The sequence below is a fragment of the Lissotriton helveticus genome, chromosome 7, assembly GCF_964261635.1.
Source record: "Lissotriton helveticus chromosome 7, aLisHel1.1, whole genome shotgun sequence".
In the NCBI taxonomy this organism is placed as follows: Eukaryota; Metazoa; Chordata; class Amphibia; order Caudata; family Salamandridae; genus Lissotriton; species Lissotriton helveticus.
The window spans coordinates 67,971,512-67,984,933 of NC_136068.1; the positions used below are offsets into that span (position 1 = coordinate 67,971,512).

At 46.4% G+C, this 13,422-nt stretch overlaps 1 protein-coding gene across 1 annotated transcript; it reads left to right on the top strand.

Moving 5' to 3' along the window:
* The first annotated feature begins 3,252 nt into the window (after positions 1-3,252).
* LOC144766611 (uncharacterized) lies at positions 3,253-12,858 on the top strand. The gene is made up of 4 exons (XM_078650397.1): positions 3,253-3,394; positions 6,917-7,173; positions 9,062-9,154; positions 12,475-12,858. Exons 1-4 carry the CDS (start codon positions 3,253-3,255, stop codon positions 12,856-12,858), a joined length of 876 nt encoding a protein of 291 aa, XP_078506523.1.
* Positions 12,859-13,422: the final 564 nt, after the last annotated feature.

Consider the following 13,422-nt stretch of genomic DNA (forward strand, 5'->3'; position numbering starts at 1 on the left):
ATATCAGCCCACTAACTCTAAAACTAAATCTCCAGATATTTAGATGTGTTCTAATTTATTTTATTTATCACATATATATATTTTTTTTATATACAATTTTTTTTTATATATAAACATATTAGGGAAAATAGATAAATATTTCATGGATGAATTTCAAAGTATTTGATAATCAAATTGATATTTCAATCGTATAACTCCAGCAATGCGTCCTTTCACATGGGGCAAGCCCCATGTGAAAGGGCTTGCGTCAGTCTTACGCCTGCTGTGAGGCAGGCGTAAGACATTGACGCATTTGTGTCCTAGAAGTGGCGCAGTGAAATTGTATAGATTTCACTGTGTCACTTCTATGACCCTTTCTTGCGTCAGAACGCCCCCCCTGCATACATTATACCTGGCGCAGGTATTATGTGGCGCAGGGGTTTACAAAGTGACGCATCTTCCTAGATGCGTCACTTTGTAAATATGGCGCAACAAGGCGCATTTTTTATGCCACTGGTGCGTCACAAAAAAGTGACGCACCAGCGGCGTAAAAGTGACGCACGGCCTCATAAATGAGGCCCCAATAGAGTAGAGGCCACTGGAGTAAAGTCTCACACCGTCAACTCTATTTCGATTGGACGGTCTGTGGCTGTGGAGCGATGCTTTGTGAACACAGGCATGGCTGAGAGAGACTGAGGCGAAGTTATTGCATGTCCTGCCTGCCCATCAGGAGATTCCGCTGCCAAGGGCTGTGGAAAAAAGGACATAGAAAGCTCCAGGAGCTGTAAATATAAGGGGGGGGGGGGTGAGAGATGCTAGAACTGAGGAGCATTCTAGAGAGAGGCCGGTATGAAAAGACTGCACATCCTTGGCGGTGAGAGGTGTCTGGCGCTGTGGCCCTGTGCTTGGACTGCGAGAGGTGATGGATTAAACCCAGATCAGTTGACTGGGGGTGAGTGTTTGATTTGCTCAAACGCTCTGTCCATCATCCCCTTTTGTATCGCTTTGTTCGCCCTAAGTTGGCAGGGTATGCTCAGACGTGAGTCCCTTGCTCACTTGGCCACTGGAGTCAAGATAGCCTGGCTGATGAGGGTTATGAATCCGAAACCGGTCCTTGGATGCTTGTTTCCGGTCCAGGGAAGACATGGCTTGGCAGTTCGGGCTGGACTGTTCCCATGAGGCACAGGGTCAGACTGATTTGCATATGGCTCTGTCTGAACTGGGCTGGCTGAGTGGGCTAAAGAATGGTGATTGACTAAACCCAGATCAGTTGACTGGGGGTGAGTGTTTGATTTGCTCAAACGCTCCGTCCATCACCACCCCCTTTTGTACCGCTTTGCACTGCAGAGAGGAGAGGCTGGTCTGGGGCGATGCTGTGATTAAAGGGCAGATTCTGCGGCTCTGAAGACATGCAGTAGATAGTTGAGGGCCCTGTGGATGGAAGCGGGCCTTGTGGTGAGATTGTGGGGACTTACAGAGCCTGTAACTGTCCATGGCTCTGTTGAAATGAAGGTCAGTGAAGACTGTGGCTGTTGGGGGAATATGGCGGAGGAAACCCGGGTGCCTCTTGCTAGAAGGTGGGAATGTGGAAGAATGTGGCCCCTTGGAGGTTGAGGAAACAGTAGAAGATCCTGAACCTTCGAGATATGTGGATGCAGGAAGCTGTGGGGGCTGTGGCAGAGCCTGTGGGTTGTAGGCAGTGGGGTGGTCAAACTGGGCCTGTTTAGAAATTAGAAGCCTCTCACTAGAAGCTGTGTGTGTGTGTGTGTGGAGGGCTGTGGAGCTGCGGAAGGACCCTGATAGTAGAGAGAGTCTGAGGCTGTGGAGGAAACACCCCGCTTTGGTAGCATGTTGGGAAGGGGCGGTGATGAAGTGGCAGTGACTAGATGCTGGGCTTCAGAGGGCTGTGGAGCAGTGTAGGGAAGGCCCAGGGGTTGGGCATGTGGGAGTAGGGAGAGGTGCTGTGACTGTAGGGAAAAGCGCTGATTATCATTCTGTGGGGAGATGAAAAGTCTGAGGTTGTGGTGATAAGATGTGTGTAAAATGTGCCCTATGTGGCTGTGTAGAGAGATGAAGAGTCTGTGACGTCAGGCTGCTGGGAGCAGGGATGGAGGAAGATGCTGCGATGGGTACTGGCATGTGAGGTCATGATGGGAGGCGCAAAGATGCTGAGCCTGTGCTCACCTTCTGAGGTCATGGACTGACGAGAGCGCGTGTCTGGACCCAAGAGCCCAGATCACTGGACATACATGCAGCAAGTGCCTTAAAAACGCCCCTCTAGCAGGCCTCTAGGCTGGGCGCCTCGACAACCGAGTGTACCCTGCGTGAGGTGTGCGCTTGAGCTGTGACCCTCCAATGCAAAAGCCACATCATGTGTCGCTTTGCAGTAATAACGCATTGCACGCACACCAATATCGCGCGAGGCACCGGAGGCGCCTTGAGTGCGGCCGGTTTCATCTGGCACTAGGATTTTTGCACTAAATGAGGTCACGCTTTAGTAGATGTGCCTTTGCGTGACACCTCGGGGTGCCCGAGCGGCTCGCGCTCCATCACCCCTCTTTTGCGCGGATGACGGCTGGGTCGGTGAGCCGTGACTAGCAGTGATTTTTGGCGGGGCGCTGGAGTGCGGATAGATTTGGGGTGTAGGTGGGTGTGGAGGGCAGTAGAGCTGTGCGGGGGTTGTTGAAGCGAGGCTAAAAGGGGCTCTGGACAGATGACAGGCCCTAGGGTTCGAACGGGGCCGAAAATAGGCATGAAAATAAAAGTGGCCCCCATTAGAAAACTAGGAAGCTAAACAATTCGTCATTTTTGCAAAATAGAGCAGTTTTGAATTTGTAAAGAGGCGTTGTGTAAGTTCTTTGCAAGATATGGAAGATTACAAGGATTGTGCTTGCTGCAGGCAGTCTTCGTTTTTTAATATCAGGGAAACCCACAGAAAAAAATGGCCCTGCAGCCCACAAAAAAAGACCCACAAACGGACAAAAAGCGGCCCACACACTGACCAGTCCGGCCTATCGGGCCCTTGGAGAGTTTTCATTGTTTGTATAAAATGTTTATATCCCCTCAAATAAATCGTATGTTTTTATTCCGTGGTAACGACAAAGCAGCTCTTCTGGCCCCTCCCCTCTTCTTACCTGGCTGCCCCCCATGCATCCCCCCCCCCCGGAGTGGGGGCTATCCCAAGCTATAAGAGCGGCCCGGCCTCACGGGGTTAATCTCCAGCGGGCATCCATCCCTCCCCCCGTCTCAGAGCTCTCCCGAAGGCCCCCACCCATGCCCGCCCCCGGAATGAACACTCACCTGCCGGTGAACGGATACCAGCCCTACCCGCCGAGGGCCAGCACCCCCCTCGGCCCCTGGACCGAGGGGCCCCCCTATGCGCCGGGACCCGAGAAGAGCGACCCAGCCCTGCAAGGTGAGACCAGAACGTGTTGTTGTATACATGGGCCATAGGTTTACAAATAAATATATAATGCACTGTAGCCTGCAATACAATCACTGCTTAGAGAGCATTTATTTACCTACGTTACGCGTTTGCCTATACCTACCTTTTCACTCGATGGTTTACTTAGGCATGCACCCACATTTTTTTTACTCTAACAATAAACTAATCCATACATACAATTCACCAGTTCAATTTTTATATCTCCTGATTTAATTTTCTTACAAATGCTACATCGAAACACTGGGTCATTTTTAAGGGCCTACTTCTCGAGTCCGAGGAAAAACAAGAACCGCCGCATTTAGCGGGACACCTCGGAGTGTCGGACATTATATTAGGGCAGACTGGTGATTCTTTATTAAAACGAGCGTCATCTCTTTTAGGGAAGTGACGTAAATCTGCTGTATAGCGTATTATCTAACACGAAATCGCTTCTAGGAGCTGCGCCTGTATAGCGTATATCTAACACGGAATCGCTTCGCGGAGCTGGCCCTGTATAGCGTATATCTAACACGGAATCGCGTCGAGGCGCTGGTCCTCTGGCGCGCATTAACCTTTTGACTAATTTGCCTGCGCCCTTCATTTTATCTTTCCTGGATTTCCATGTTATGGGAACACGTTGTCCGATTTTCGTGCTCATCTACAGTAGTCGCTAAAAGAACCCCGTTAGTCGGACATTTTACTGCCTGCACGTCTGCTCGCGGCGAGTGAGCCTTTGCACGATTATATACTAGCTCAGTGGTTCCCAAACTTTTTTGTCCTGTGGCTCCCTTGACCTAATCGGCAGCTGGCCGTGGCTCCCCACCATTTTTTTTACCGGTGGGCGGGTGGGGGGGGGGGAAATGTAAACCCGACTTCGGGAGCACTTCCTAATGTCTTCCTTAAAGTAATTGGGACGCAACGATGGTTGGAATGCTTCAATTATTAATCTCATCCACTGGCAATCACTTTGGCTGCATCCCAATCCATTGTTTTTTCCCCAAAAGAGTGCCTGGTCCCAAACCCTTATTTATGGAAGCTGCTGCTTTCAGTAGCTTTTACCAGATGCACATTTTTACTAATTATAAATAAAACGTGTTTAACTTGAGCAGTAATTCGCTCTGTTCCGTTGTATTTAATTCCTTGATTGCTTTCTGGGACCTTCTGAAATTGTAGACACATACATCCTCACGTGCAGCCATTTTCAATGTATTTGAAGATGATGTATAGAGTATTAATTTGCACTTAAGAGCACAACAAGACTGAAGCTAAGTGCAGATTGAATGTGGCGCAATTTTTCCACAGCTGTCTTGTTTATTTATAGAAATGCTAGCCCCCATGTAAGCAAAGTCATTTTATTTCTGGCACTGTTCTTCTTCTTCTCACTTTCGTATAATTTTTATGGCCTCAAGCACATAGGCGCATTTCTGTACTGATTTAAGGGGAAACGAGCACTAGATGGGGAGACGAGCTGCGGGAAGCAGCTTTGAAAGTGAAAGAATCCCAGATAGTGCTGATAGCCTCCAGCCCCTTTATTGCCCCTGTGGATGCATACCTGCATACCGTCCCTCACCAGTACCGACCGAGATTTATGTCTGCACGGGCGGGCGCCCCTTGAAAACCATCCTTCTTGCAGTACTGGAAACAAAGCTGCCCGGCCGGAACGTCCTGTAGAAAACCAACTTCTGGCATCCCCTCGGCCGCCCCTCCACCCGTGAGTGGACTGTGGCGTAACATGAAAGCCTGCAGTACCAATTGGCATGGGGCTTTAGACAGGCTCAGGCCTGAGCCACCGCGGGCCCCCAAGCTCGCCTCCAGTGAAAGCAGTCCAGCCCCCCCCCCCCCCCCCTGCCCCACCCCTGTCCTGTGTGGCAGCCCGGGCTCAGACGGCTCCCGGGCGCACACACAGCCACTTCACAGGTCTTTATAACACCTTGTGCATGATAATGAGGCTTTGATGTTGTTTCACCCCAAGAGGCCCTGCAGCTCCACTCTCCATTTAGCTTAAAGCTCAGCCCCCCCTCCCCGAAATTCGGCTTTATTTGCGCCGTTGCCTCCAACCACAAGTTACACAGCATTAAACTGTGTCCAAGCCATGCCCGCCGAATGACTGACGGCTGAGGGCCTTTGGCAGCAAGTTCCCACAGCGTGCGCGCGGCGCCCCTGGCACCTCATTACGAGTTTGGGAATCACTGTACTAGCTGGATGCAGTAACGTTCCATATCTATAGCGCTGCGAAGCGACAAAGCTGAGCGCTAGCAAGTGAATTGGAAGAAAAGTGACGCCACTGCTTAAACGGCGCTTCCTGGCCGGCCTCTTATTCTACAGCGCTTTCTATTTTATCCTAAGGTGCCACATTCTGCTTAGGGCTGTAGAGAATCCATTTCTTCTCCATTTCTCTTTTGTATGAACCGCACGCCTACATCCTGACCTTTGCCACTACACCCCCCCCCCCCCCCATCCTCCTTGTTCGCCTCTACAGGTAAGAGATGACAACGATGGTTGAAGTTCCCAATATGACCAGCAGAGAGCAGCAAATGCTAAAGAACACCACGGTTGCCATGACGCTACACACAGACTGGTAAAGTGTATAGATTACAATGGGTACTTCTTTTGAAGTAGTATACAGTTTTATATACCCCGACCCGAAGGTATCCGAGAACTTTACATCTGCACCAGTTGCGTTACAGACGGACACAGTCATTTTTAGGCACGGGCAGACATTTTTACAAGCCCCTTGCGCCACTTTTGCGTCACTTTTAACATGGGAAAAGTGACGCAAAAGTGGCGCATGGGGCTTGTAAATATGCCCCGGGGAGTTTATGCGATTTGCCCAGAACCAAAGGATGCGGCAGACACGACCGTGGTTTCCCAGCTTCAAGGTCGGTCGTTCTAGCCTTTAAGACACATCCGTATGGAACTATAACACTGAAACTATCTCACTAACCAGCACAGGTTTCTATGCCCATTAAGCATCATTCCACATTTAATAACAATTACGCTGGTAAATGTTACATAGTGATATGGGGGCATATTATCAAGAACGCCGATAAGATTATCGCCGCTTTAGCGGCATAAAACTGCCGCTAAAGCGGCGAGAATGGGCTTGATAATATGCTCTTGTGAGAATTCCCATAGCAGCCCAGGTTCTGGTGTTAACCCGGTCTGCTATGGGAATTCACATGGGCATATTATCAAGCCCCTTATCGCCGCTTTAGCGGCAGTTTTCTGCCGCTAGAGCGGCGATAATTCTAACGACTTTCTTGATAATATGCCCCATTAGTTCTAAAACACCAATAACGTTTTGTACATAGCGCTTATTGGCGTATGCCTGTCATTTCTGAGAGCTTTAAATAATAGGCGTTTCTATTACACAAGTAATGGTACTAAAAAGCGCCTTCCTAGTCGGGGCACCGGCATTTAAATACATATATGAGTGTAATAAGCAGGCCGTTGCAGAGGCCAGAGTGAGAGAATCCCCCTTTGATCTAACCCAGTTTCTCCTTTTCCCCCCAGTCCAGCCCTACGCTCCCTCCGTCCCCCAGAGCGGCCTGTACTGCCCGCCGGACTCGGCCACGAGCCCCGAGCCGGAGCCCCCGGGGGCGCCCTGGGCCTCGGACGACGCCAAGAGCCCCAAGAAGAAGCCGAAGGCGCGGACGAGCTTCACGCCGGAGCAGCTGGAGGCCCTGAGCCAGCGCTTCCAGGCGCAGCACTACCTGAGCCCGCTGCAGACCCGGGAGGTGGCGGCCTCGCTCAGCCTCACCTGCAAACAGGTACAGAGGGGGGGGTCTGCCTCTGGGAGAGGAGGGCAAGGGGTGACCAGGGGGGCTTGGGGCAGGATGCACACTTGAAGGCCGATGCTAGGCTCCGGGGGGTATTCACAAGTTGCACGTAGGTAGTACAAATCCTGTGGAAAAAAAAGCTGGAGGCTTTTACTTGCTATATTAAGGGATTGCGCTAACATGTATAATATATAATCAAGTCTTTGCATATGATTGATCGCTTTATACCTTAATCTGTATGATCTATAATCAAGTTTTTGGATATAAGTTGGAATGATGCACTGTTTTATAATTTTAACATTTGTTGATGTTTTAGCTATTTTTGTAAGATTTTAATTAATCAAACAAATAAAATAAACTTGAAACTAGTACAAATCCACCATGAGCAACGGTGGCGACGTACTCACCCCCATCCTCGACTGCCGGCTCAAAACACTCAGGGCCATAGTTACCAATTTTTAATGCAATACAAGACTTCGCGAAAGGGCAGGAACGTTCCATGCCTATCAAGATGTGGCGCATTCCTGCGCCCTGCCTCTTCTGGCGCAGTGTTCAGCCCAGCGCAGGCACCCTTGTGCCACGCAGGCTGGATTGTTTTTGTGTAGGAGACCTTGCGTAGCTTGGTAAATCATATTCTAGGTTTTGCGTCACCATGTGCTTGGTAAATCATTCTGAGTTTTGCGTCCCCTTGCATGACAATGGCAAGGATGACACCAACCCTTCATAAATCTGGGCCTTAGGGCATGCACTTAGTGCACGACACCAGGAAAACACTACAGGAACAGGTCAGTAATAGATGATGGACCACACAGTGTGTGATACAACAGAATCCTTCTAGAGGTTACAAGTGAACGTAGATTTAAAAAAAACAACATTTGCAAAATATAGTCTAGAAACTAACAGCCAGATTCATCAAAGGTAAATCGGCTCGCAAAGGGCCATATTCTGAGAATCTGGCCCTTTACGAGCGCTTTTTTTGCATTTGGGATTCATCATCCCAAATGCAAAAATCGCATTTGTAGAAATCGCAAATTTGCGAAGAATTGCATTTAAGGAATCTCAATTAGAGTAAATAGCGAAAACTTAGAAAAATGCACTTTTGTGCATTTTTCTATGTTGTATATTACACACACACATGTCCTTTGGACTTGTGTGTGCGCAACACCAGTGTACAAGAGCATTTCAGGGGTGCTACAGGGTGTCCTTTGGACACCCCTGGCACCCTTGAAATCGCTTCCTTATTTGCGATTCGCTAATTGCTAATCACAAATAAGGAATGACTCCCCATTCATTACTATGGGCCTTTAGGCCCATAGGAATGAATAGGAGTGCCATTCCTTATTTGCGATTAGCAATTGGCGAATTGCAAATAAGGAAGCTGTAGAAATCGCTATAAATTTTGCGATTTCTACATGCATCCCGTTTTGCGAGTCTTTAATAGCGATTCCTTAATAATCGGTATTAAGGACTCGCAAAAGAGGAGCATGATGAATCTGGGGGTAAGGGCCATATGCATGAACACATTTTCCCATTGACACAGAATGGGTAAAACCCTTTAAAACATCTGGCCCTAGATCTTACACAATCTCCACCCGACAAAACATACAACCTATATTCATTTAATAAACCAGATAAAATAACATGGTAAACAGTTTAGGACTTTATCAAATTCACATATTTGGTTCCTCTGTAATCAATTTCCATTATTTTAGTTTTCAATGGCTTTACATTAAAAATAATTCTCCAATAGAGTTCGCATTTCTTTATCAGTCTCAATTTTCTCTATCGGCTTTAGTCCTGGCACATTAGAAGTTGTAGAATTAGCTGCAGGGGTATAGTAAAGCTGTGATGGTAAACAGTCTCTTGCTCCACTCGATAGGTGAAGACGTGGTTCCAGAACCGGCGGATGAAGTTTAAGAGATGCCAGAAGGAGTCTATGTGGATGATGGACAAGGCCTACTGGTTACCACAGGTAAGGTCACCCAAGGTTAGCAACACCACCCAAGATTTCTTTTCGACTACGCTTACTAAAGTTCAGCTGCACAACCGCACCATCCTTGAGACGCATCACATGTCCCTACAGCGAACCAAATGACATTTCTACAAGTAAATTGTTCTTTCGATGAATTAGCAAGCGCTTCTCCAACTCCAAACCTTTTAGGTCAGTACCCTTTCTCACCTACTCTGTGTTTACTTAATCAATAAAAAGAGAGCATGCATTTTCCAAAATTCATATGTATAAATCCAACCCACGTAAAGAGCAATAAGAAATTCTTTAAACAAGTTTCTATAAACTTTTCATCATTGATTCTACAAAAATACATATAGACAAATGCCTGTTTATATGCAAGAAAAATAGTTGTTACATCACTATTTCTTTTTCTAGTTTCTTACGTCCCTTTGAAACAAATTTCCAATATACCTATATCTACAACATATTTATATCCCGTCCTTTTCGGATGAAAGTTGGTCACATTTTCTCAAATTGTTGTTAATCTAATGATTGAATCGACCAGTGAAACCCCTAAGATCAGAAGAGGTTTCACAGTTTGATCCAGCCATTCCATTAACAACTATTTTGGAATATTTGACTAACATTCATATGAAAAGGATGCCATATAATTAGTATATTGTGGATTTAGGGATATTGAAAATTTTGTTTGATCGGGATGTACGAAACTAAAGTTTTGAAGTGACAATCGAGGCAAATATTTTTCTTGTACATAAATTGGCCTATGTAATTGTTATACCTTTGTAGAATAAAAGATGAAACGTACATAGAAACCCGTTTAAAAATGTCTTACGTCTGACATCCTGCAAGCGCTGTCAACGGCTCAGTTATTCTATTGGCCCAACTAACCCTGAGTCACAGACTTAAAATTCTCTTGAAAAGCAGCTCCTTCTATTCAAAGTCAGTGGGTTCCTATTTATCTCAAATGATCCATCAAGTCAAATGAACAATTCAGCCTGTCAGGCCCTTAATCCGTGTCCCAGTACAACAAACAGGTGTATCCATTCACTTTATCCTCCTATGCATCTATCTATCTCCCTATCATTCTGACCAGCAGTTACCTATGCATCTATCTATATCCTTATAATTCTGCCCAGCAGTCTGTCTTTACAGCTGTCTGCCAGCGGTCTTCTGATTAAGCAGCTTCACCTCTGCACTCCCAATAATTTAAGGTCTGGATCCAATATTCAAAAGTTAATCCATCTGAAGCCTAAACAACAGCCCAGACCACCTGGAGCATTGGTCCACAATGCAAAGAATTCAACCCACCTACCACTCGACAGCGAGCAACCATCAACCCCATAGATAGCGTGTCTTTGTATGAGCCTATAAGTTTATCAATCCACAATCCAATAAATTGCTGCCCCTGAGTCGATCACCAGGTTCACGAGTTCCGTACAGTAGGTAGGCCACCCTTCCGTTAATCGCCAGCTCGTAGATCGCACAATAAAATAGATCCCATCCTCTAGGAATAGTAATTTGCCCCTTCAATCCCCATTCGATCCTAGGTACAATAGCAGCTCACCCCAGCATCATTTTTAAGCTCACCTGTCCCCAATAGTAGTAACAACTCTTTCCTGACAGAAGCCACAGGTTATTTTATTCCCAAATACATTAAGCCTCTCACCCACATCTGTCTCCTCCACGAATCCCCATGTTTATTGATCCTCACAGTGCAATTTGGAGCATATTTATAAGGGGATTGCGCCACCGGAACGGCACTTTTGCAGATGTTCCTGTGGCGTAATGCCCTGCTCCATATTTACAAAGTGGCGTTAAGCCAATTTGCGTGGCTTAATGCCAATTTATAAATATGGTACCCATAGGGTTGCTGTGGGTGTTCCACTCTAACTCCCATTGCTTTTTGACGCTGTCCCAGATTTATACAGACCATTCAAAAGCAGGTGTTAGATTGGTGCAACAAGGAGAATTGCTGTTATTTCTCCCCGTTTTCGCTCTTTTTGTGTGTGCTGCATTCTAGAGCACACATAGAAAGCAGACTGCCATTAAAGATGTCCCTTACTGCACATAAACAATCATTCCCTGCAATGCAGGCACCCTTGCATTTTTGTGTTAGCGCTAGTTAGCTTTTTTTAGCGCAAGAGAAACACAAGGGTGCACCGTATTCCCTGCATTTTTTTAAATGGCGCATCGCTGTAAATTTGCCCGCAGCACCGCACTACGCCATTCCCTTGTAGATATACTCCTTAGTGTCTCATTCTCTCTATTAGTTGGCACATATGCATCGTTATGGTTGCAGGTAATTTTATAAAACAGATTCTAGAGAATGCCAATTCTGATACATTATGTCACCTAAACTGTGAAATAGAAATTTATAAGATGGGTGGCATGTACCATTTGATAGACACCAATGCATAGAATTTCTTTTTCTTTTAATTTGCCTTTTTTAACTATGGAAATGCCTTTGATCTTAAAAGTCACTTGCCTCAGTATAAGACCTGAAAACATAATTTTCTACTACCCCGGCCCTTTCCATGTGACACATTTTTTTTATTGCTGTTACATTCCATCTCCCTCTGTGTCCTCTTCTTCCTCTTGTGTGTATCCGGACGTGCGCCCCCCCGCAGCTCCCTCTGTCACCAATTGACCCCCTTGTCCCCTGTGTTCCCCCCTTTTTTTGCAGTGGAAGTACCCCTTTGAAGGATCTTTTATCTCATTTTAGCTCTTCCTTCACTTCAACCCGCTTTCCTTTTTGACAATAAATCATGTTTAACCAGTGGCATTTCCCATGACATCTACACTTATTTTATTTTATTCGTTTTTATTAAATGCATACTCATTTTTATACAGATATTTGGGGTTGCTTTTATTTTTAACCAGGTTGTTTTCAAAGTCAATTATTTGGGTTCTCTCCAATGTGTTTCTATTTTGTTTTCCTATGTCTGCTTCTACAATGCATTATTTCCAGTACAGTTAGCAATTCCCTAATGTATCAGTCTCTAGTACAAACCACAAGCCATTCCTAGTCATTTGGGCCCACAATACAAGAGATAGTTCACACCACCATCAATCACCAGATTCACAACACTCCACAGTTAAAGCGGTAGCTTATTCCTCACTGATCTGCTCACAAGCACCCAAACAGCTCAACTCCCAAGATGAGCGAGTCAGTGTTGCACATGACACAGGTGGTCAAAGCTGACATCAAGCAGCAGCAATGCTTGACCCAGAGTTGGCAATGACCTGTGGTATTCAGCCTGAATGTGTGTGGTTTTATTTCTGCTTTCTGCTTGTAGTTCATGACTTTTCTCTTATTCCAGGGTGGATCTTGGCCAGCCGGTGGAAGCGATGTCCCACAACATCTCCCCCAAGGGTATAAGGCGCATCAACCCGTTGGAACTGTTCAGCGAGTTGCCAGCCATCCCTACCAATCCTATGCCGGAGTGCCATACACACACCAGATGCTACCAGAAGACAGGGCTGCCAGACACCAGGGAGAGAGCCCACAGCAGAGTCAAGGCTATCAGCCAACCATGGACATGTACCAAAATTACTCGGCTATGGATTACTCTGGCACCTGGAAAGGAGATGCGTACAATTATGCATCTGCTCCGCACTACGCCTTTGGCAAGCCTTACAACTACTACCAACAGCAGCAGTTACCCTACAATCACCGACTGAGCAGACCACACGTCAAATCTTAGAGGACTTGGGATCCATTTTGACACCAAAGCACCCAACACGAAGAAGCTTTAAACAGGATTGAATGACTAGATTCCTTTGAAGTGCTTTCCAAGAAGGGATGAACATCATTGCACTAGGGGGTGTGGCATATAAAAAGATGGGGGGGGTAAATGGCCGACTAGCAAATATATAGGTTGTGGCACCACATAGCGGACAATCTATAAGTAACATGAAGCGAAAAGATGGGTGTAGCAATAAGTATTCATCTGATTCATAAGATGGTGTTTCTCCGCGGTCATTGTGAAGAAAACATGGGGCGGAAAATTACCCAGACCCATTTTGAAAGAGCTTTTGGGAAGGGACTGTCTGGCATATTATTGGAAGTTTCATGAAGGCAGGTGGGGCAGCCTGTTTTGGGGGGGATTTTTCAGGGAGGGACCGTGACAGCTGTTTTAAATAGAGGCAGTGCCAAGATCCTACCAACCACATTACTGAATGCCTACATCTTTTTAAAAGGAACCTGTCAATAAAGTACAGCAAAATGCATTACAGATGGACATTTTGAAAGAGGCTTTAGGGAAGCG

Coding starts and splice junctions, on each gene's coding strand:
- LOC144766611 (XM_078650397.1), top strand. CDS start 3,253: ATGCCCGCCCCCGGAATGAACACTCACCTGCCGGTGAACGGATACCAG. Junction 3,395..6,916: donor GAGCGACCCAGCCCTGCAAG/GTGAGACCAGAA, acceptor TTTTCCCCCCAG/TCCAGCCCTACGCTCCCTCC. Junction 9,155..12,474: donor AGGCCTACTGGTTACCACAG/GTAAGGTCACCC, acceptor CTCTTATTCCAG/GGTGGATCTTGGCCAGCCGG.